Source organism: Diorhabda carinulata, chromosome 8, assembly GCF_026250575.1.
Source record: "Diorhabda carinulata isolate Delta chromosome 8, icDioCari1.1, whole genome shotgun sequence".
NCBI lineage: Eukaryota > Metazoa > Arthropoda > Insecta > Coleoptera > Chrysomelidae > Diorhabda > Diorhabda carinulata.
The window spans coordinates 21,633,067-21,657,830 of record NC_079467.1 but is presented as its reverse complement, the minus strand read 5'-3'; the positions used below and the strand labels follow the sequence as shown (position 1 = coordinate 21,657,830).

Below are 24,764 nucleotides of genomic sequence, written 5' to 3'. Positions count from 1 at the left end.
AGACCCCCTCTGTACAATGGATGTAATTTATAAATTAAGAATGAAGGGTAGCTACCACAGGAATGTCAATTAAAATACTGCTATTCCAAGCAGTTTTTAATAAGTTTGAGTAATATTGCTTTATACGTATATCCAACACAATCTTACCTGTACTATCTATATAATTATATACAAGGTCATCGGGTACCAATCAACCTGATCTACAAAGATTTTTTTTCATTGCAATACGCGTACGTAACTCAACAGTGCATGTAAAGTAACTTTCTTAAAACAAAAACTACGGATATTTAGATGAAAGAGTGAAGTAATGACTGTAATAACAACAAGACTTGTATTATTTTAATTATCTGTATAACGTCCTGCGGATATTCCTGTAACGTGTAATTTTCTTTAGGTGTCTAGAAATTATCATATTTTTTTTTAATCTGCGTTATGTTTTCTATTTGTTGACGTTATTATCACATCCTGCTCAAAGTATTAGATTTGAAGAAAATCAAGAATTATATGTAACAACAAAATAATTAGACTACTAACTACTCTTCTGGGACGAAAGAAAACATTTATGACAGTGAATTGCAAGGATAAATCTGCTCCAAAAAGACTGAGATGGTTTCATCGGCAAAGAAAGTGATGGCAACCGTTTTTTGGGGTAATCATCGGATTTTGTTAATCGATTAAGCTTCTTGTCACACTTCGGTGACTAAAGTTCACGAATTGCACACCGAATTGGTTGACCACCACCGTATTCATCAGACATAGTTCCTAGCGACTTTTTCCTGTTTTCTAGCTGTTGATTGGTTTAAATAAGTGGACTGTATACGATTGTTTATTTTATATAAGCAATACTGAATTTTAAATTTTAACAAAATAATAGTTCTACTAAATATAACAACCGTTTCTCGTCTGGTTTTTCTCGCTAACATTCGTATACACGACACGATACGGTACGAAAGACGACACCTATTGTTTGAAAAAGTTGCAAAGCTTAGAGCGTCACTGGAAAAAATTATTAGACTTACAAGAAGACTATATCGATAAAAAAATGTCTTGTTTCTTTGTGAGGTCGAGAAATTTTCAGACCACCCTCGTATATCGTCGATAGTCAGCAACAACTTCGACATTTCTTGGAAACGTTCAAAAAAGATTACTTCTATTCTGTACACGTGCGATATCAGTGGAGATGGTTTTTGAACTGGAATAAACATTTTTCTATTTTGCAAAAAGAAAAACGAAGTGGAATAATCACCAAATTCATCAAAAGTATTGATTTTGACAGATATAGGGACTTTGTAGATGGTAGAGGCAGCCGGCGAGATTTGAGCATAACCTAAAAATTTCAGCTGTCATTGTGAATTTTTTCGTGCGTGTATGATCAGTTATTGTAAATTTGGAAGCAAATTATTTATGGTCTCTTAATTATGGACGTGTGCAATTAAATTTTTAACTTCGTTTTTAACCCATTGTCTTGTAATTTTGAGGAAAACATGGAATTATTTATATGTCAACAAATAAAAATTTAAAACTTCGGATTGTTCATCTAGTTTTTTTTTATCAGTGTTACCACATAATTATAAATACCACAATTTTCCTAGAAGATTGTTCAAACAACTTCCAAACAATTCAAAATAGAAAATAGATGTAAAACAGGAAGAAATTGTACTACACTTGATTTATAAAACAATCGCACTCGTTGCTTGATAGCACTTTTCGCAGCCCCGTCGTACTCTAAAAAACGCGCACGACAAAATATTTATAATTTGCCTAGGTGGAATAAACCATAGTTGGGGCTTTGCCCAACCTGCCCCTCCCTTAGCTACTCGCCCTTGTTTCAATACTGATCGATTTCGATTCTAATACGTAAGGTACTCAAAGAGTAAAGTTCAATGACATGTGCACATTATAAAAAGAAGCGTTAAGATACAATTATTCCTTCAAACTCGAATCTTTTTTAGAATATTAACGTTACGTTGTGAATATACTGCAAGATATACATTTGTCGACAACTTAGTTATCTCACAAATTAAAGAGAAAGTGGAAGAATATGAAATTAATATAACACCTCGTAAATCACCGAATATCTCAAGCGTGTGTCTACATTTTTTTATCACTACAGCGTTCGTTGACAAGAAAAAAGATCCATGTAGATGTGAATAAATTTCTTGAGTAAACGTCGTTACATGCATGAGAAAGAATATAAAACAGAGACGGCTTCAATATATATGTTTTAGTGTATTGCAGAAAAGAAAAATGAACTTTTAATCTAATTACACCGTTGAAACTCCCATTTACTTTGCGATGTACACGTTTGGCATAGAATTAATCAATTTGTATTGTCGATTTGATGATTTCTTTCTTGAATTTGATAACATGCTGAAGTTGCCAGATAGCACTAACCATGTTGTTGAGCTCGGCTTTTTCTGCTACCACCAAGCTCGATCATAAACGATTTCTCCAATTACTACTGATAGAAAGGACCGTATTATGTTGAAAGGTTATCTATTCATTATTCTTATCGGTGGTTTGTCATTGGCTTCCAAGTGGCACACCAAATTTTTAATTGTAGATGTTGTATGGACCCGGATTTAAACCCCGGACGACTTAGCACCATTCCAATATTTTACTGCTCCATCCTCATGTTTTTATTAGTCTTTCCACTTTCCTCGATACCCCAATGGTACAGCTATCGAAAGGTCGTTCAAATTATGATAATTTGAAGAAGTTTGTTGAAAATTCTATTCATCTAATAACGAGCGTGTTTGTTTGCCATTTATCGTGCATATTTTCTTTTGTTTCATTTTCTTTCTGTAATTTGAAAACGGTTTCCTCGGGTTGATAGCAAGTAACGTTACAAGAACCGTGCATAGCCGGAGATTGCACAGAAAATATCAGTCAAACGCTTCCAATCACTGAACCGTCCAGATTAGCAAGTTTGAACAAAACTTCTTCTTCGCCAAACTAGTCATATTAATCAATATTTTATTTAGTGAATAAAAATTTCAAAGTACATCGTAACGGTCGTGATAAATATTTTAATACATCGTATAAAACATTCTTGCGTATTTTTCCAAGTTATATTATTTAGAGCTGATATAAGGGTAAGAATGTAGAGGCTGCAAACTGTCGAAGAGAAATCCCTAGGGCCATTCAAGGTCGATACGAAAACGGCGAGACGCGACGCCATAAAAATTCATATCTTTTCTCCTCTTATTTTAACGAAATATCGGAGAATGTGAACCGAGGGATGTTTTCTGTCGAGTAGGGTGAGAAAATATTGGTCAAGTTTTTATTGGAAAATGATTTATGAGGGTGTGTGTAGCAAAGTGGATAAAAGTTTTAGAAATACCGCTGTAGTTTCACACTGGAAACTACTGGTTTCACTGATAAACAAAGTAAATCACTTCTGTGTTTTATTATTTTAATTAAAAACCGCACTAAAAAAAACTAAATATCAGAGATTATGTCCAACCTCTCCAATTACCAATATTGAACCGAAAAACATTTTTTTTTCAAACTGCGTGTTAGATGCTAGCGAATATTTTATGTATAAAATAGAATCTGCAGATTCTGATTTAATTATAGCAAAACCAAGCACTGTGAGAACTATTTTATCCAATTGATAATACTGCTGTCAAATAAGGAAAAGTCCTAAAATCTGCAGAAGACAAACAGAGAACTCAGCTGTTAAAATGCTAACAGTATCCCATTATTTTTGTAGAGTCGGTGCCACAAGTTAGGTGATCAGTCAGATTGAAATTTTATCAACAATTTTATGATGTCAAAATACTTCTAAGATTTTTTTTGTTAATATAGTGGTAAAGTGGACTATTATTCTGTGTTCTGGAACCAAAACTAAAACGAACGTAAAAAAAAGCCGTGAGCAGCAGAGGTCCATCACGTCCAAGTCGAATTTTTCGTCGAATGAAGAATTTAACTAATACACAAACAAATCTTTCCATAAAATGAATTTCTTGGAAATGATATCAATTCTCAATCTTATTTCTTTATATGGAAAATTTGCTATTCCTCAATAACTTTTCATTTCACAAGTTAAGTCTCTCTCTCGATTGAAAATTCATAATTTCAATAGACCCGGTGGTCTCGAACCCTCTTGTTCAATTCCAATTGACATCAAAGAAAAAATTGTCATAATGACAAGTAAAAAAAATCACCCTAGCAACGATCATACTCGTATTATTCATTAAATCGGAGGCGGTCCAGTTCAACAATTACAACGATCAAAATGATTTCGGGCGTTTTGTGCTAGAAGAACTGAAGAAGAAAACTTTGAACTTGAGAAAGACAATTCTTCAACATCATCCCTACTTGCGTGCGAAGCTCGAACCCTCTAGTTAAACTTTTTCTGGCCAAAAAATAAGAAAATATAACAAAAATGACCATAAAATGGAGAGGGGTGGAGATGGAAAGTTTCGACCTTAGACAGGAAATCATTTCGCAACTAATTTCTTTTTTCAGTCGCTTTTCGTTTGACTTGCAGAGGTGAGCAAAGGTCAAAAACCACTTTTTTGCACTGCGACCCCTCGAAATATTCATTTGTTTTCATCCAAATTCTAATAACATCGATCCGCCGCCAAAAAAGCCACGTATGCTAATTTTGAACCAAATCGGACCCATAGCAATTGCTCGAGAGACGAAAATAAGAATTGTAGCTTAAACAGATATATAGATATATATATATAACCTACAGACATTCGGAAAACCTTCATAATCGTCTTTAGGAGGTCTCAAAACATGGGAAAAATGATGTGCCCCCCATTTTTCTTCTAGTCATGCCTTTTTCGACTAATAACTGATTCCAATATTTTTTATCTGTCATTGAAGATCAATTTTGATTTTTTTTCAGCGTTTTTTAAAGAGGAAAGTTTGTACGAAACAAATTCGTTTATTCAAACAGTAAGATGGTGCTGAACATTTCATCAAATTATTATCAGTTTTTTAAACACACATTAGAATGTAAATTGATTGAAAAACATTGAAATCAAAATCAAGTTCAGATAATGACAAAAAATTTGAAGGGCAATAGGGAAGTGGGTTGGTGAAAAGATCAACACTTCGACAAGTATTATCAGACTACAGCAGTAATTCAATCAATTTAAAAATTGTTAACAATAATTATATTAAATAACAAAATCCAGTGGTAATATAACCAAATAAATTATTGAAACCGCAATTTAGTCAAAATTTTATGAGTTCTTCCATCATTTGTAAATGGATACCTTTTCAATAACCGATAAATCACAATATTCATCAAATCTTCAATATATATATTGTCAATCATTGGTCCGCTTTCCATAAATTTTTGTTCAAACCGTTTCGTGTGATCACAATTTTTTTCATTTTTTCTACTTTTCATCAGCGAATTACTTAAAAAAATTATCAAAAACCTTACAAGTGAAAAGATCATCAATTTTAAAGTCTTGTACCTTGATTTATATACTTTCATGAGGGCGTATAATTCTGGTTTGTACTTTTTTAACTATACCTGCATAATGGTTTTTCTTGTTGCCGAATGTGGTAACATCCCTTTTAATATATTAAGTATTATTAATTACTACAATTCCGGTTTGTGAACTAGGTATTAATTTTTCAATTACCTATTTTTTGTTGTTATTGAAATTTATATCATTGTGATAATCGCCAGTTCTACAGCTTGAATCCAACCTACCCTATGATTTTGGTATGAAACCTGTGTAGTTGTAGTATGAAAATATATGATTATTCATCAAAAGCAACTTTCAATTTTCTCTAGTTCCTGTTTTTATTTATTAGTTGTTAAAAACATCTCCATCTCACCTCTATCAACCTTGTTGTCTCCAAATTTAATTCCCTAAATAGTTCTAATATGCACACTAGTGGCCGTAGCAACACCTTCAAGAACCTCAAAAACATTTAAATTTTATATACTGAAATATTAAGAAGTCTTAGGGTTAATAAAAGGTTTAGAACTAAATATAGAAACTGAACATACCTTAGGGATTTTAAATCAATACATTGTTTATAATTTCACGACTTTAACCTGTCAAAAACTTTTCATTTTCCTTTTAAACGACAATTTGTTTGGCAGAATATTATTTCGAATTTCTACGACGCACACAATTATAAGGAAGAGTTTTTGTAATTACATCTAGCATTCAAACTTGATAAAGAAACAATATACTATTCACAATGACTACACTCAAAACAAATTACAACTCTTTGCAGGAATAGACAGAGGCTTTCACGAAAATTAGAAAGGAACAGATCTCGACACGCAAAATACCGATTCACATCACTTTAAGGTAATCTCTGACTGTAAATTCTAACTAGAGAAAAGAGACAATCCTTAAATTTTACACTTATAGATATTTCAAATTATACTTACCAAGTCAATGCTATTTTGTAATTGGCAAGAGGGTATGTCGGAACAAGAACTTGTTGAAACAAAAGCAATTTCATCGAATTTCCCTCACAATTAATGAAGAAAACAAAATATAAAAAGATTATATTGAATGGCGTCAAATTCAGAAATTATCTTAACATTGTTGAATGTATATAGTTGATAGCTCGACTTCATCGTCTATTATTTCACAAATCACTTACAATACTTGGACGCTCAATACGTCAGTCAGTAGTCTATGGTCATCATTCAACAGTCCACAGTTGGCAATTGGTAATAAACAAACATAAGTCAATAGACATGAGTCAACAGACAATAGCCAACACTCAATAGTCTACAGTAAATAGACAACATTCGATCGTCTTCTGTTAACAGTAAACTGTCAACGGTCAACTCAACACTAAATAAATGATGTATTATTAAAGTCATTCATTATATAATAAGAGCGATTACAAGTTTTGAATTAATCACTACGTGCTACAGTCTCCTAATTTTCATTACCTCATTACTACTCATGAAATAATAGTTTCTTTTCGAGGCACTTATGATATCATAACCAAAAAGGACGATTTTGATAGAAAAGATAGAATAGAAAACTTCTCCAATATCTTGACTTGATTAGTATCATAAAGAATACAAAACTGTTACTCAAGCTACACTCAAGCTCACACCTGAATTGGTTATCAACAACTTCTTCCATTTTGAAATTTTGGTCATCTTATGAATAGAAAACTTATTTTCCATGGATACATGCTTCAACCGAACCAAATTTCAAGCCATCTTTCCTCGAAAGCAGGACTAGGCAATTGACACTTCTAATTTCCTAAACGTAAAAGGTCTCGTTTGGTACACAGATTGCTCCAAGACACATCTAGGAGAAGGAACGCTTTTATAGCTACTGCAAGCAATAATTTTTACAATTTAGACCAGTCAGGACACACAATCAAAGCACAGGAATGAACACGTCTATACCTGGGTGGTAGCTACCACAAAACTGTATTCATTCGGACGGTGTCGGTGATTGACTATGTTGAGCTTGTGTGAAGCCTTGGACACTCTGGTGACCAAAAAGTATTAATACTGGTCTCCGTAATTACCTTACCCGTAAGTTTCATGAAAATTCTAATGTACAGAAAAGCTGGAGACAGTTTTTTGAATAGGTGGCTGGAGATTATCGCCATAAGACATACCAAAACCCTCTTCGGAAAGCAATCCAAGGCACTAGGAGGCAGTCTAATCTAACTAGAAAAAAATCTGTGGGCTGATTACCGGGAAATGAAGAGGAAATCGAGTGTTCTTGATGGCATCCTGAGAAGGAACTCTATACATATAGAACCCGAATACAATGACTGAATTGCTGAGCGTCAGCTCAAACAGAATACAGTTGCAATCATTAAGTTTTCTGGGAAAAGGCTTACGGAGAGATCAGTTTGCAAGAACTCTGTAAAGATAGTGATAAATATATTTATGTCAGATCACTACAACAAGAATACATCAAAAACACATATCCCTTTGTACGAATCGTAAAAGATCTCCCTAGAAAACTATCTTTAACTATTGTTTTTCTCTGTTTTCATCAACTTTCGATTTCATTATCCACCAGCTTAACTAAGATTCGAGTTTTGGTTCCATGTTTTAGTGGAAAGCTGGATAAATCTTGTTCTCTAATTTTTTCATATTATCATATATATTAATATATATAATCCATTTGAGAAAAAGAAACAATAAAAATTAAGAAATATGGATTCTTATAAGTCTCCAATAGCAAAGGGGAGACGATACGCACATTTATTCCACCTGCGTCGACAGGAAGAGCCGAAGAGTTGTTTCCGTTTAGACTCTGTGGAAAGAAGATAATGAAATTCTTTTGTTTAGTCATTGTAAGATGTTTGCGCAGTCATTCGTGAGGGTAAAACGAAACATAATACATATCTACCGTCTGCATATAACGTAAATTGGAGTGATGTCGGTTATAGCCACTATACATAATATGTAAATATATAACTGCGGAGGTTTCATGGAAAATGTCTTTATGTGGTTTTATAACAAGTATATATTAATACATTTTATAATAAAATAAGTAATTCAGAATTATATTTATTTAAAACGTAATTTCCTGAAAAATACCCAAAGGGTTTCTTTATTTAAATCCATATCCAACGTAGTTATTCATCATGACTGAACTAAGCGACAATATTGTGCCGGTTGGTTGCCTCGAACCCTCTAAGTTTCAATTTGTATGAACAAAGACATTTACCTGTTCATTCTACACGCTTTTTCATACAGTGAGAGTGATACAATATGAAATAATTTCAATATATATTCTGCCGTTCTTCAAAGGAGAAAACAACTACTTTCCTGGCTACTGCCTCAACATCTCCTCTGAAGAGCGTGATGTCAATCTATGTTTTTATCAATGTTAATATCCGCAATGGGCATGGAGAGGTTGTAACTATTGACTAGTTTCAACTTGATTACATCTCATCAGAGCAGTTTAACAAGACTCGTTCGGGCTTGAGACCCGAACTGAGACAACGTCAAAAGCGTCGCTATTTGGTTCATGTGGTAAAACATTCCCCAGCGAACGCTAATTGGCGCCATCTTTCAACTGCGAACCACTGGTCAGGTGGAAATCTAGCGTAGTCACCGATAATATTAATTCCGATGGTAAATGAGGTGTGTGAAATGTATCAAAATAAACGATTGCAACTATTAACCTATGAAATAATTTCGAAAATATATTCTGCCGTTCTTTAAAGGAGAAATCAACTGCTTTCCTGACTAATACCTCGACGAATATTCAATTACATCTCCTCTGAAGAGCGTGATGTCAATCGATCTTTTTGTCGATATTAACATCACCAATGGCTCGCAGTTACAAGGAAGGGTTTATAACCACTGAGTAGTTTCGACGTTATTACGTCTGATCAGAGTGGTTTAACAACCCTTGTTCCGATTTAAGATCCGAACTGAAGACAACGTCAAAGAGCGTCCCTATTTGACAAGCAGGTACCTACTTATTGAAAATATCTTAAGAAACGCCTATTTAATCTTTAATACGCTAGACTTTTTGGCATTTAAAAACCGTCTTCTATTGGTCGGTACAGCTTATCAATAAAAGACGAAAAATTTGTATTAGTTCAGGTACCTACATTCATGAAAATTCCAGGAAATATTTAGATCATACAATAATAATATTCTGACGCAGGTCTCGATAACTAAGTTAACGTCTTCAGAGACTGAGGGTAAACAACGTAATTGTTAGTGTTGATGTAGCCTAAATAATGTGCTCAGTATAAATATCCTCAATGGCTCCAGGTATTATAGATAAATCTAATAAAGTGACATGAAAATATTAAAATTTGAATTAGTTTGGAATTATGGATTATTATGTCAAAATTATGGTATTGTGATAAAAATTACGAAATGGTCGTATTTAAACGAATACAAAGTACGTTACTGAATTTCATCTTCATGACCGACATACCTACCATCGCCATTGATGCTGATTTACGAACCGAGATCCGTTAACATGACATTCACCTACCTAAAGATGAAACGACTGCCAAATGCCCTAAGGATACAACGACGGAATTATTTTGAATGTTTAATTATAAAAAATCGATTGTATTTGGATAGAAACAGCGAAAATGTAAAGTTATCCAATAGTAGGTTGTTGCCAAATTTATTTACGCCTTATTTGATATTAAATCTGATGTATTTTGGTAATTTTCGTTTAATTATACAACATCTATTTCATATGAAGGTATATTAGCGAAAATCCTAGGATTTATCTTAATTAATACCTAATAGTTGGTAACTACATTTTATCATATTTATTTGTAGCCCAATTTTATATTGAATCTGACGTATTTTGATAATTTTCGAACATATTTTCAATGCAATATAATGATAAGAGCTAATGCTAAAGTTTCAAGTAATTTACCAGCCAGCAGGGTTCAGTTTTGGGTCTAGTTCTTTTTTTTTACACTTTCTTCGCAGTGTAACCTGGAGTGGTTCAGATATACAAGCTTTACATTCTACAATAGGCAAAGATCTCATTACTATTAAGTCCTGGTCTCTGTTTAAACACTGAAAGTTTTATCCTATAAAGGAGCGTTATCAGCTTTAAAACTCAACAGTAACTTAATACGATCCTCGAATTCTCGTACACCTCGATTCTCGTACGACTTCAACAACTTACTACTCTCTGTTCGAATCGTTTGCCTTTCTGGAGGTCTTGTATTTTGCACCTCTTCGAATCTATCTTCAAATTACAAAAAAGAGCTATTCGTTAATTTTTTTCAGTGTGAACGGGATTTGAACCCACGACTAGGCGAATTCGGAGGCTGACGTCTTAGCCCGCTCGGCTTACTAACGAATAAGCCATAAAGGAGAGTTAGAAGCAAACATGCTCACAAACAAACCTAAATATAGTAGAAACTGACATAAGCGTGTCATAGAAAAAGCTTCTCGAATATGAAGAAAAAATCCTGGTATCAATTATAAACGAAAACAGGTTTTCATTCTATTCTAATAACATTTTTCCTAAAGTCGATATTAAAATATTTGTGGTGGTTAGTCTCTGACTGAGAAAATTTGATCAATATATGATTTGAACCAGAATGAGGTCAAAATTGAATCTAAACACATGCACACACTATTCAATTGGTTCTAGTTGAGTAAATCAGATTTATTAACGGATATTTACACTGTAGAAATTCTCCCAAACTGTGAAAAAATGTATGTATACTAAATGCGTTGCTCTTCGCCGTTGTTTTTTATAAGAATATAAAATAAGAGTTCCTGATTAAGACTATGAACAAAAATTTAGAACATATAATACAAGCTTTGAGAACATCAACAATTAACATGAAGATATGTAAGAAGGAAACAGAGCCAGTAGGAAGATTCTTTGAAAGTATCAAAAATACTTATTTGTCAAAGAATTAGATGCCGAAATAAATAAAAACACAAATTTCTAAAAAAGTGGTAACTCCCACACCCACAACGCAAAAGCAAAGAAATAAGATACAGAGCTTAGAGATGAGATATCTAAGGTAGATGGTTTGAACATATTACAAAAATGGGAAAAAGGAACACGAAGTAAATCATGGAATGAGAAAGCTGATGGCCGAAAAATAATAGATAGAAAAGAATGGAGGAGTCTTTGGAAGGAAGCTTAGGATTAAGAAGGTATAAAATAAATGTTCTACTACAGAGAGAAGAAGAAGAAGTTCAACCCTAAACGGTTTACACAAGTAACGATATGGATTATTGATACTAAGAGAGTTTTCGAATCCCAGCATTATTTACAGTACCTGCTACGATGTATCCATATTTTTTAAACGGCTATTATATAATTATCGATTTTTAATCGATATTGTTAGTTGAAAATACATCGATATATCTATGAATTACTATCATTCATCTAAACAAGGGAGTTTAGCTTGTTTGAAATTTAGTTTTTTATTTTTCAAAATCGTAGTGTTCCACGGAGATTCCTTGCCATCTTTTTTATTTTCATAAACATCTACGGCTTCACTAGACAATAACTGGACGACAGAGAGGCCATCCGGTTATCTATTGAAAAGAGATAAACCATTTGAATGCACGGATGGTTTTTGTTTTGTCGCTCCATGGCTTGTGGCGTGGTTCCTTAGTTTCATAATTGATTGAGAAATTGTATGTCTAATGCATTTTGTTGTTGTATCTGTATCTTAGACATTACTGTGGAAACTGTCAATTTCATAAGCTCAAGCTACAATTCGAGATATTGGCTTTGTGAAACCGTTTTCTGGAACTACAACATCTGACAATGAAGTTGGTGAAATCAGAACGGCTACTCTGGTAACATCGGCCAAACAAGATACTGCACGTGCAGTAATTTAATACAGTTGAGCGTTGATTGTGTTTCTGATGTAACCATTGGTCTAAAGGGCGGGTTGGTATTGTTTAGGAGTTTATTTTCTTTGATTTAGCTCGATAAAATGGCACTCGTACAATACTTTATATTAAGAATGAAGACACTGGATTTTAATTTATTATAGTTGGGTAATGGTTGTACCACATTAAGATAGACCCAATCCGACAGCTAATTCTGATTCTAGAACAAACAATTTACAAGAAAAAGTAGAAAATTCGCGGAAAACAGAATTTTAGTTGGTCTATTTTATAGAATGAATTTAGTTTTTGATAAATATAAATATTATTTAAACCGATATGTACTTAACTGCATTCATTTATTTAAATATGATAAATAGAAAGAATAAACGGCATACGTACTTAAGTAGTTAACGGCAATTTTTTATAAAATGACTTTTTTGGGAAGGAGAACTGAGAATATATCGACAATTTATCAATGGAATACATAATCAGTACCGCACTAGCCTAATATCTAACAATATTTAGTGTATCACAAAATATTGAATATCGTAATGTTTTTATTTATATAAACACCATTTAGGTACTCACAAAACGGGGGGTGAAGGAGAAATTTGTACATACGGTTTTCTAAAACTCGAATTGCACATTAAATATGTAGAAAAAACAGTTTTTTAAGCATACTTCAAAACTCTTAAAACAATACTCACATCTTTTTGTAATAATTTGATTAATACACTATTTATTGCAACAAAATAATAACAGGAAATAACAAAATAATTTTCTGAATTCAATCGCAGCATCAACTGTCGGGACAAACTGAGAATTTAAGAAAATATTTTGAATATTCGGAAATGCGGTCGTAGTGCAGTCTGCCGGATCCAATTCTAAGATCAACAACAATTTATTATTAATTAAATAAATAAACATTATCGATTGGACCGAATTGTGAATCTAAACTATTTTAACATCCTCTGGAATAGACACAAAAAATTTCATTACTTACCTAAACACAGATTTATAAATATAAAGATATGTAATTTTTCATTTAGGGGTTGAAATATGATGAACTTGATAAAAATCATATTTTATAATATGAAACGTTATTATTTACTGTGATTTCAGTTCAAAATTTGTATAATCTTATTTTCTAATAACAGATCGTGAATCGTAACAAATACTTGTCCTCATTTGCTGGATAATATCATGTTCTGAAGTAGAATTTGGTTTACTTACATCAAATATATCCTACCTATAAAAAATAATTAATTCTTCTAATAGAAAAACGAGAATTTCTGGTTTAAATAACTTGAGTAGTCCGTACGGTTCTGTTATTTAAAAGTGTGTCGTTAGAACGTGCTAGAGATGGTCACAGAATGCAAAATTCAAAATAAATTATTACCCATTTTGGATATTAAATATGATATTCAATAAACCAGAACTATTAGAATTCTTTGAAATATTTTAGTACTGAAACACAACAAAGACAATCTTCTAAATTTTATATTACTGTGGTTCAAGAAGACCATAGGTTAAAGTTATAAAACTTTAATTAGATTTAAAATTATTAACATATTTTAAAACGAAAATTAATGAACTTGGTTATCTTTTGAATATTTAAACTATATTCTATAATGATTACGTCAAAGCAAGGATATAAAACTTGATTAAGGAAGGTTTTGTGAACTGTTCTACTATAAAAACTGTTCAGCTATTCAACGACGATGGTACCAGAAGTACCTGGCCTGACCTAGAGATTGAAAATACCACTGTATTAGAAAGGGCACAAACTATACAGCATACGTTTCAAGTTTGAAGACGCCACATTGTAAAAATGGAAAAAATTGGTCAACGTTTGTGATACAATACTTTTATTTGAAAGGCATTAGCCCAGCCAATATAAAAACTGAACAATATTCTACTCTGGGTGAGACTGCTCCTTCGTTATCTACGAGAAGATATTAGGTAGCAGAGTTTAAATGAGTCTCTATGACCTGCAAAGACCAGCATCGCAGTGGTCGACCGAATGAGTTGACGACTCCAGAAATGTTGAAGAAACCGGTTCTGGATGATGGTCGACTGGAAGTGCGCGAACTAGCAGTTCAATATAAACATAAATACTTTTTGAATATCTTGATGTCTCAGCGTGTTTGGTTCCAGGAATTTGTGGAGTCTTCAATTCGAGCTTCTAAATTAGGGAAAGTTATACCGCTTAATCGAATCTAATCAACGCATAAATCCCAATGTAAATCTATTTTTTCTAAATTTTACTCAATAAGTTTTACGTATTTGAGTTTTTTGTTATAAAAATTCGTTCGTTTTATGTTAAACTAAATAAAAATTGTTTGTTTTGGATTATCTAATTATTGTTTCCCAACATTTTGTACATTTGTTTTTTATCCAATCTAAAAAAGGCCCAGAAGCTTCTCTGTTTCACGACATTAGATCAAAATGTATTTTTCTTTGACAAATTTTTTATGTTAAATCTTTTGCGGGTGTTTGTTTAGTGTTTCATATATCTCGATATATTTTATCTTTTTATGTAGATATGACTTTGTTTATTAAACTTCAGAGTGATAAAATAAATCTTTCCTTCTAACATTAGTAACAAAATATATTTTTCTTTGTGAAATCTTTTTATATAAATTTGAGATGTATTTTAGTTTTCAATATATTTCTTGATATTTAGTGCTTCGTTCATTTCACAATGTTTTGACTTTTTATTAAGATTTTCTCTGGAAGTTAATGATTTTCAACGTTTTATACATTTTAGACATTGTGTCATACGATTGTATTAAACTTAAAAGTGATATAAAAACCTTCTTTCAACATTAAAAACAATTTTTTTGTCAAATGTTTTAGTATAAATTAAGTTTATTCCTTTGGTTTTTAGTAAATTGTTTAAAAATTTTTAGTATTCTCCTTTTTGTTTAAATAAAAGTTACCAAGCAATATTTTTCTTTCAAAATTAGCAACCAGAATCATTAAACTTCCATTAAAATTCTTCTTGATCAGTTTTCTTGTGTTGTAGATTTGGAATTGGATTTTTTATTTTCATAATTTTGTAAATATATATTGTACAATGCATTTCTATATCATTTAAAAGTAATTCAAATTTTCTTTTCTTGTCAAATTTCGTCATATTTCACGTTCAATTTAAAATTTTTCATTTCGATGTTTTTCAGTTTCTCTTTGAACAATTGTAACTATTGGAAACTCTTTAATGGTTTTCAATGATCAAATATTGAAATTTTATAAAACTTTAAGAGAATGAATCTCATATTTTTATAGGACCTTGAAGGAAATGTATCTTAGTGGGCTTCATTCTGCGTGATTTAAGAAAACTACTATTCTAATTTGTCCATGTTTCAGGTGAGTTATACTCTTTTCAAGGTTATACAAATATGGGTTCCTTTGTACGACAGTGAATCATTAAACTAAATGGATGCAAAAAATTTGCAACACGTGAAATACGATCCAAAATATAAAATAAAATATTGCAAAAGAAGAAAAAGTCAAAACAAGTTAGATTGTAGGCACGATTTATGTGTAATATGATTCATGGATTATAGTAATTTGACTACGAGGTTTTCTGGATGTGTAAACAGACTCACTTTATATGAAAAATAGTTTAAATAATACGAGGTACGACACACAAATCAGCAAAAAGAATAGAATAGTATTTGGTTAGTACACTTTCATGGTCACCTGGTTTTTTGGCTCTAGAAAATCGAAAAATGGATGGATTTTAATGATCTTGGTCTCAAAATGTTCCATTTTACGGCGGATTTATAAAAAAAATTAGTAGAAATAGCTGGAATGAAAATTTCTCATAGTTTTACTGTTTTAAATCGTAGAAAAAAACTGTTTTGCAAAATAATTCTTTACAAAAAATTATCTCATTATCAGATAAAGTTCTTATATTTTTTTTGTATTCCACATAAATTAATAAACAATTTTTAAAAAAATCCAAAAAGAATGATTTTTTCAGTTTTTATAGCTTAAAATGAAATCGATGAAAAACAATCAATTTTCGTGAATAGTTTCGTACTATATTCTTCGATGTTAATAGTTTTTTTGGACCATTAAAAATCGAAAAATAGATAAATTTTATAATTTTGGTCTCAAAATGTTCCATTTTACGATGAATTTATGAAAAACACGGGGGTAGTGGCTGAATTTGCGGTTTTTAATAGTTTTAAACCTTAAATAGTAGAAAAACTTTTTTTTTTTTCAAAATATTCATTTTTTTATGTAAATTGCGAAAAAAAATATACGAACTTGATTTCACGACGTCAGAAACAGTTACGAAGGATTATATGTAGAAAGTCATTTTTTTTGCATTTAAAGTCATGAAACTGTAAAAAATATTTATTTTTTTTAATTTTCGTATTTTTTTTTATAAATCCGCCGTAAAATGGAACATTTTGAGACCAAGATCATTAAAATCCATCCATTTTTCGATTTTCTAGAGCCAACCTAACCTAACCTAACCTAACCTAACCTAACCAAAAAACCAGGTGACCGCGAAAGTGTATAATTACCATAATTTTTTGTAAAGGATTATTTTGCAAAACCGTTTTTTTTACGATTTAAAACAGTAAAATTATGAGAATTTTTCATTCCAGCTATTTCTACTAATTTTTTTTTAAATCCACCGTAAAATGGAACATTTTGAGACCAAGATCATTAAAATCCATCCATTTTTCGATTTTCTAGAGCCAAAAAACCAGGTGAAAGTGTATAATTACCTAGTATTTTACACAACAAGGAATGAAAGTTAATTTTCGGCCATTCGTCATGATTCCCGTGTAGTATATACGATTTTTCTTCATAGCCGGTCGAAAGAACGTTGTTAATTTTATGTTTTTCAAGTTACAGGGAGTCCCTACTACTAGGAACAAACGTACGTATTTTCGAGGTATGATGGTCTAAAAATGAATTCGAAGGAGCTTTTCTCAAGCCTTTTGTGTCGATTGATAATTGTAGATGATACCTGGATTTATCACTACAATTCTGAAATGAAAAAAACAGTCAAGACATTGGATTTTATAGGGAGAACCAGACCCGAAAAAGGCAAAAACGGTTTTATCGACCAGAAAGGTTATGGCGATTGTTTTTTCGGATAGATAACCTTCTAATACATCGTTGGTCGCAATTACTAACATTAACGAATTGTTTGACCACCCATTATATGGCCCAGCGAAGCGTGGACTATATATATAGACTTAGAAGGAGACTATGTTGAACAATAAACATTTGTTAGGTCGGAAACTTTCAGATATCTTTTGAGTATTCTAATTTCAATATTTTCAATAAAAAATCCTGGGAATAAATAGAAGTTGGTATGAATTAGAGTAGCCGTCTTCTTAAAGCCTATGAATATTCAAATAATTTGTCTGTAATGAAAAAAGTCGAAGCGTTTTTTGAAATATATAGATGAGAAAGCTAAATCATATGAAAAGCAATTATCCTATAATATTATTTCGTTCGGTCGATGGAAAAGGGTTTGTTTTAAAAGGTTTAACATGACTGCTGTTTATAAAACGATTCGTACAACCTATCGTTAAATGGTGGCAGAATTGTTAGCCACAAATTTAGTTACCTAAAAAAATGCCAAAAAAAGAAAAAGAGGTAGTTAGTCGTAGTCATAACATTTAAGGCATTTTTGTACATACAAATATTTGTACGCTGTTCAATCAATCCATAGAACCTATCCTTAAAAGATGTAGAACTGTTATCTATAAATTTAGTGCCCTCTATAGGTTATAGATAAAACAGAAGAGGAAGTTAATTGTAGTTATAACGTTTAAGGAACATCAGGAATATAACAAAAAAGTAAATCAGAGTTACGCAATGTTCACCGAATTTGTGGAAATCGAAAAATTGAAGTATCGAGCCATAATCAAGTACTACCTGTATTTTAAAGGGTTAAGAGGTAAGCAGATTTACGAAGATATGTTTAATACTCTTGGTGATCAATGTCCTTAATATGCGACCGTGAAAAATTGGACTGCAAGCTTCAAAAGAGGTAAATTTTCCATTGAAGATGATGACTGATCGGGAAGGCCAGTTTCTATGGCAGTCCCCGAAAATATCGTTGCAATTCTTGAGATGATTTTATCAGTCCATCGAATTGGGCTAAAACGAACGCGTTCATCATATAGTTCACGTCAATTTGGAAAAATTGCTGCAAAATGGATCCCCAAATGTTTGAAAGTTGACCAAATGCGTGCAAGGATAGAAGCATCCCGTTCGATTTGTGCTCGATTTGAAAACGATGTAGACTTCTTAAACCGAATTGTGACTATGGATGAGAATTGGGTACATTTCCACGATCCAGAAACAAAGCAACAATCGATGGAATGGCGACACTCTGGCTCTCCAAGACATAAGAAGTTTCGTGTCCAAAAATCTGCTGGAAAAGTTCTTGCTTCAGTTATTTGGGATTGCCATGGAGTAATCATGATTGAGTTTTTGGATAAGGGTAGAAAAATAACTGGAGATTACTATTCGACATTACTGACCACTCTACGGGAAAAAATTAAAGAGAAAAGACGTGGAAAGCTATCCAAACGTGTTTTGTTTTTGCAGGACAACGACCCTGCACATAAATCTCATGTTGCCATGCAAAAAATTCGTGATTTAGGGTTTGAATTACTAGAACACCCCCCTTATTCACCAGATTTGGCTCCTTCCGACTATCATCTCTTTCCTCAACTGAAAAAAGTTTAAAAGGTCGCAAATTTTCTTCCAACGAGAAGGTAATAAAAGCTGTGGAGGTCTGGTTTGTGGAGCAAGAAGAAACATTTTTTTAAGGGTCTAGAGACATTGCAGGTTCGCTGTAATAAATGTATCCAATTAAGAGGAGAATATGTTGAGTAATAAAATATTTAGACATTGAAATTTTGTTTGGTTCTATAGTAGGCTAAGAATTTTTCAATATATCCTCGTACATTCAATTTCTATGAATTAACATAATCGAGTTGATTGTTTTCACTCTCAGAAATTACCAATACGTACTGGATGTGTATAAACCGGTAGGGTACTTGTACTAAACACTGTCTTTTAATTTCTCGATCTATTCAACATTGACTATTTTTTCAATCTATCAATAAAGAACTATTTAATTGCATATAACAAACAGCAAGACATATTACTATGCAAAAGACACCGTTATTGTTTTCATTTGATATCACGCGGTACTCATATGCTTATATTCAAGGTATTTCTTGTGTGTTAATGAATCAGTGTATTTACAGTGACGTACTTAAAATTTTAAAATACCAAACAAAAACCAACTCAACAAACTCAGTAATAGGGCTAGTTAACTAATTAAGAAAAAAATTATTAGGTACCCAACCTAACCTACAATATTTATAAGATTTGGCGTGATGGCTGATTCCGACGACAGATTTGATTTTTGCTCCTTCTGTTCACTTAAACAAAATTATATTGAACTTTTCATAATTCGGAATATCCTTGAACACAATATGACTTGCGAAACTACGAGGCATATTTTTTAAGTAAGTACCATTTTGCGATTTCGCCGCCGCAACCCCAAGGTCGGCGCACTGACGCCATTACAGTCTGATTCTTCATTGTGTACGTTGTTTAAGTGTTTAAGTTTAAGATGCTTCCGACAATCGTGAGTCCCGCCGATTGTGAAGTACGGGCTGTTATACGATTTCTTAGTGCTAAAGGCGTAAAACCAATCGATATTTATCGTGGCCTACAGAATCGAAACAACAATCCATGGAATGGCGACATTCATCATCACCTAAAAAAGTTTATGCAAACAATTTCTACCCGGAAAATCACGTGCACAATTTTTTGGGACAGAAAAAGTGTATTCCTAGTGGAGTTTCGACCTCGTAATGAGACAATCAATGCAGCGTCTTATTGTGAGACATTGAACAATCTGCGTCGTGCAATTCACAACAAAAGACGTGGCAAGTTGAGTAAGGGTATCGTTTTGCTACATGACAATGCCCGTCCACATGTGGCCAATCGGACTCATCAAATCTTTTCAAGGGGAAACTCTAGATCATCCTCCCTACAGCCCTGATCTGGCGCCCGGCGACTACCATTTGTTCCTGCACTTGAAGAAACACCTGGACGGTTAGCGCGTCTTCAAGACGATAACGAAGTCGAAACAGTTGTGATACAGTGGTTAACAAGTCAGGCGGCAGAATTTTATGAGGAGGGTATTCAAAAAGTGTCTCAATATTCACGGAAATTATGTAGAAAAGTACTTTGCACTTTTGTTTAATTCCAAAACGATACTTACTTGAAAAATATGCCTCGTATTTCACATTTGAAGCCTCAGTTGATTATAGACTCATATAAATGATTTATTTTAGGATGATTTAGTTAAAAATATTATTATATAACGACAAAAACTCAATCATAAACCATTAAACTTGAAATTATTGTGATAAAAACAAGCAAATAAAGTTCCACACAAAAGTTTATTATCGATCTTCACTATATTGTCCATTAACCTTTTCACTACTAGTATTATTTTATCGAGAATTTTTTGCAATCCATAAAAATGTGTTTATAGGCCTATTTTATTCGATAGTAGAAATCAAATGTTGAAAATCTTGCACCCGACTTTAGGGGTGGTGCGAAAGTACGAAATATTCGTCTAGATTGAGAACAGATCTAGATCAGAATTACCTTTAATTGACATCTTAGCTTTTGTTGAAAGTTTCCCACCCATTTCTAGTAACTGGCTCGGGTCAAACACAAATGTTAACTTCTGATCTAAATTAATGATCTGTTTTCTCCAACTTATATCATCGCTCTGAATACAGCACAATAAATTGCTCAGATCAAATCAATAGCAACCAGAATCAATAAGCTTAATATTTATATCAATTTGAATATTGATTTTTTTGAGTTTACCTAATAATATATAATCAAATAAAACATTGTTCGCCGACAATGGAATCCTCCTTCCCGTATAGTTAACGACGACAGACTACGCAACCCAGGTGAGAATTCGCGGGCGGATGATGAGTCACGTCAAGAATTTTATTCTCACTGTATTAAAACTAAAACTTTGCTACATCAAATTTGTCGCGAATACCTTCAGCAATTAAGCGCAAATAGCTTTTCCTATGACGCGATTTAATTAAAAAGGTAGCAAGTGTAATAATACCTTTTAAAGATATCTTACGTACAATTTATTTTTTCACACTTTTTGGTTTGAAAGAAAATCATCTATTTGAAAAAACTGAAACAATTCGCTTTATCAGAAAACCGAATCGAAAAATGTACAAACACATTTTTAATTTCTGCCATGTTTATTATATATTAGTTTCATTATTTACATAGTAAGAAATTTTGCGGTATAAGGAAAACCATTTGAAGGAAGTGAGGTTAAGTTACGTAAATAATAATCCTAAACGTGCAAGAATGCAAGATTAATTGGATTCTGCTCATGAGTTAAGTTTTCATTGGATATTTGACAGTTGACGAAACTTGAGTACAGTCAAAACCATGGATTTCACTCGATAAACGTGTAACGTGTAACCAATAAGGTCATTTTTCGTCGGAAACTCACTCTTCCATCAAACCTCCCTCGTAATCAGTAAAAAAAGCCAACAAAAGTATTCTATTTACAACGGATATTTGTTAATTTATCATTATATAGAATAAACAATCGAAAATTTGATAATATCCTTTTTCACTTAATAGAAACAATTGCATTAAGCAAGTTCCGATTTGTTGTAGTCACACGACATGTCTCGAATCAATTTAAGCACCAGCTAAACAATAATACATTTTCTTAATATTATCTCATAAACTTCCATTCTAATTATTGTTTTTTTTTGTTACAGATTAAATCCAAATCGCTAATACCAATAAAAAAAACTGTAGTTGAAACAAACTGATGTCACCTATCAAACAAGAATTGAATTTCTACACGTGTTAAATAATTACAAAATCAACAGTTTAATAGTAATGAAATTCTTGTCTACAATTGTGGTACATTAGGCAACACAGTTTGCATGCGTGAGTTCGAGTCGCGGAGCGCTAACGACATCGGTCGCGATGAAATGGTGTCGGTATCGCCCTCTCGCGTCGGGATGACCGATTGGGAGGGAATGTGGATTAGATCTCTAGCTAAACCACCGACATGCAGATCCCTACAAGATCTACAAGTTATTTATTACGGACTTAGCGGCTTGGAGGCGCTGCAAACATTGAGAGATTCAAGTTTGCGCGCTTTATGTAAAATTGTTCGTTACGAAAAACATTTGGCCAATGATGTGCTCTATTAGTAAGTTAATTCATATAATAATACAATTCAACGACCAACTATGGAATATTTAACATGAAATTACAACAAATGGAATTTTGAAATTTGTTTCTCAACTATATTAGTAGATTTTCAAATCTTTGTTATTGTAATTAGGTATCAACTATGTACAATGTGAATCGTTTGAAAATTGTTTTCTATTCTTCTTAAACAGGAAATGTTTAAATTGATATAGTTAGGTGCATTATTTTCTAGTTGTAGGTTTGATTAAAGTTTCATTTAAACGACCTTGCGGGGAAATGTAATTGATACAGATGATGATCACGCATTGTTGTACTCAAAACATAGTTGCCATTTTTGCAACTTTTAGCTTTATAATTCAATCATTTTCTAACTTGTTGCTAAATAATTGTAATAAGGACAATGATGATTCGGTGAAAAGAATAATGATGAAATTTATTTTCAAAAAATTGTACCGAACATACTAATAGGGTTAAAAATTTTTGACCCTTCAGTATTCGAAATAATCATAAATGGAAAATAGGAATTTGATATCACAGTATACAGTAACAGACAATATACAGTGTTTTCAAGAACTAATGGGGAAAAATACCCACTGGATTCAGTCAGAACACACCAAGCGCGAGGAAGATTTATTGGTCCTTATTTCTTTCGTAGGAATTTAACAACATTCCGGATCCAAATAATAGGGAAAACTTGGATCCTAGAATTTGGTTCCAACTAGACGGTCTATCACCACTTTATTGTCTTAATGTTCCAAGGTTTCAAGATAACCAATTCGAAGGAAGATGGATTGAAAGATGTGGCCACCTAGTTCACCGTTCCTGAGTTTTTTGTGGAGTGGGGTCTACGTCTATCGACCAGACAATTTAGAAGACTTGGCAGACAAATATTTAGAATTCTTCTGCTTAAATCAAAAATTTTCAATAATTTAGTAGGGAATGGTTTGAGGAAATATTAGATCTTATTCATTCATTGACGAAATGAAAACTGTACGTGGCATTTCGCTATATCATAAAGTGAATTAATATGAGCGCAAATAAACTCCTTATATACTTTTAATTTGGCATTTTAGAAATTATCTCATATGTCTCATAAACTTTTGGGTTTGCTTCGTAAGTTAATTGTGATTAATAAAATAAAATCTCTACTCACTAACTTAATATAATATAATGTTCATGGTTGATCTTACATTTGATAACTGATTGGAAATTTAGTATTATTAACTTCAGTTTTATAATGTTCATTATGTTAACTTTGATTTCAATCAACATATTTTTTAGCACCGGCGAGCTATCAACATGCTGGTATATTCTGTTATCCGGATCGGTCTTCATCGATGGATCCATGTTTTTGCCACGATCAAGGTGAGTTTTTCCACAAATATACTAAACATATAGTTTATATACCCAGTGGCTCTGGTTGATACGAGTATAATATTACTTTTCATCAAGGAATGAGACAAATGTGGGTAATTTTAGCATGCTTCAGTTTTGACACAAATTTTCTGTCATCCAAGTTGTTCGTTTGCTTGAGAAGCAAAAGTCGGAATACATTTTGACTACGTTTTATACAGTCCATAAGGCTGTAAATTCTTTATCATGGAAAGGTTCGGTTTTGACTGTAAGTTCTTGTCTGATTTTTTATAGTTAATTAAAGCTTTCTGTGAATTAAGGAATCTATTATTATGTATTAAGAATCTTTGATGTTCAAAGTTTTGGAAAAGTGAACAACAATTTCTCTATTATTTTCCGCCAAAATAAGTTAACTGTGTTTACTTTTGTGTCAGTCAGGATTTGGTTACGATTGAGTCTGCTGTGTGTGTAGAGTCATGTCACTAATCATTTGGCAACCAATTGGTGACTTCAGTCACTTTTCATTTGCTCTGTTTGTATTGGGATTTAAAATCTTAGATATATGTTTGAATGGACTCATATATTAAAAAATGCGGGCTTACATTTCGAATTTTAATCTATATTTGGACTGAAAGAGTTTGTTATGATTTTTAATGCCGCTTATATGTTCACTATTCACTATAATGACTATTAAATGACGGATTACTAATCAATTTACCACCCATGCTAATATTCTCGACCTGTTTTTAGCTAAGTTGTATTTTATTTTGTAATATCGCAATGATTATTATCAACTGTACCAATAAGTAAACGGTCGTCTAATTAAGGAAATTTAAACCCA

The 24,764-nt window shown here is 32.3% G+C and overlaps 1 protein-coding gene across 7 annotated transcripts in view; it reads left to right on the top strand.

The window, feature by feature from the left end:
• LOC130896916 (rap guanine nucleotide exchange factor 2-like) overlaps positions 1-24,764 on the top strand; it is a 180,254-nt gene that overhangs the window by 27,167 nt on the left and 128,323 nt on the right. For 3 of the 7 annotated variants that reach the window (XM_057805293.1, XM_057805290.1, XM_057805285.1), the window contains exons 2-3: positions 22,126-22,568; positions 23,852-23,935. In XM_057805293.1, coding sequence (XP_057661276.1) covers positions 22,297-22,568; positions 23,852-23,935 — 356 coding nt within the window. In that variant the 5' untranslated portion in view covers positions 22,126-22,296. Of the gene's footprint in view, positions 1-15,568; positions 15,650-17,152; positions 17,184-22,125; positions 22,569-23,851; positions 23,936-24,764 lie in introns of those variants that run through there. The other 4 variants (XM_057805287.1, XM_057805289.1, XM_057805286.1 and 1 more) reach the window with 3 other exon arrangements.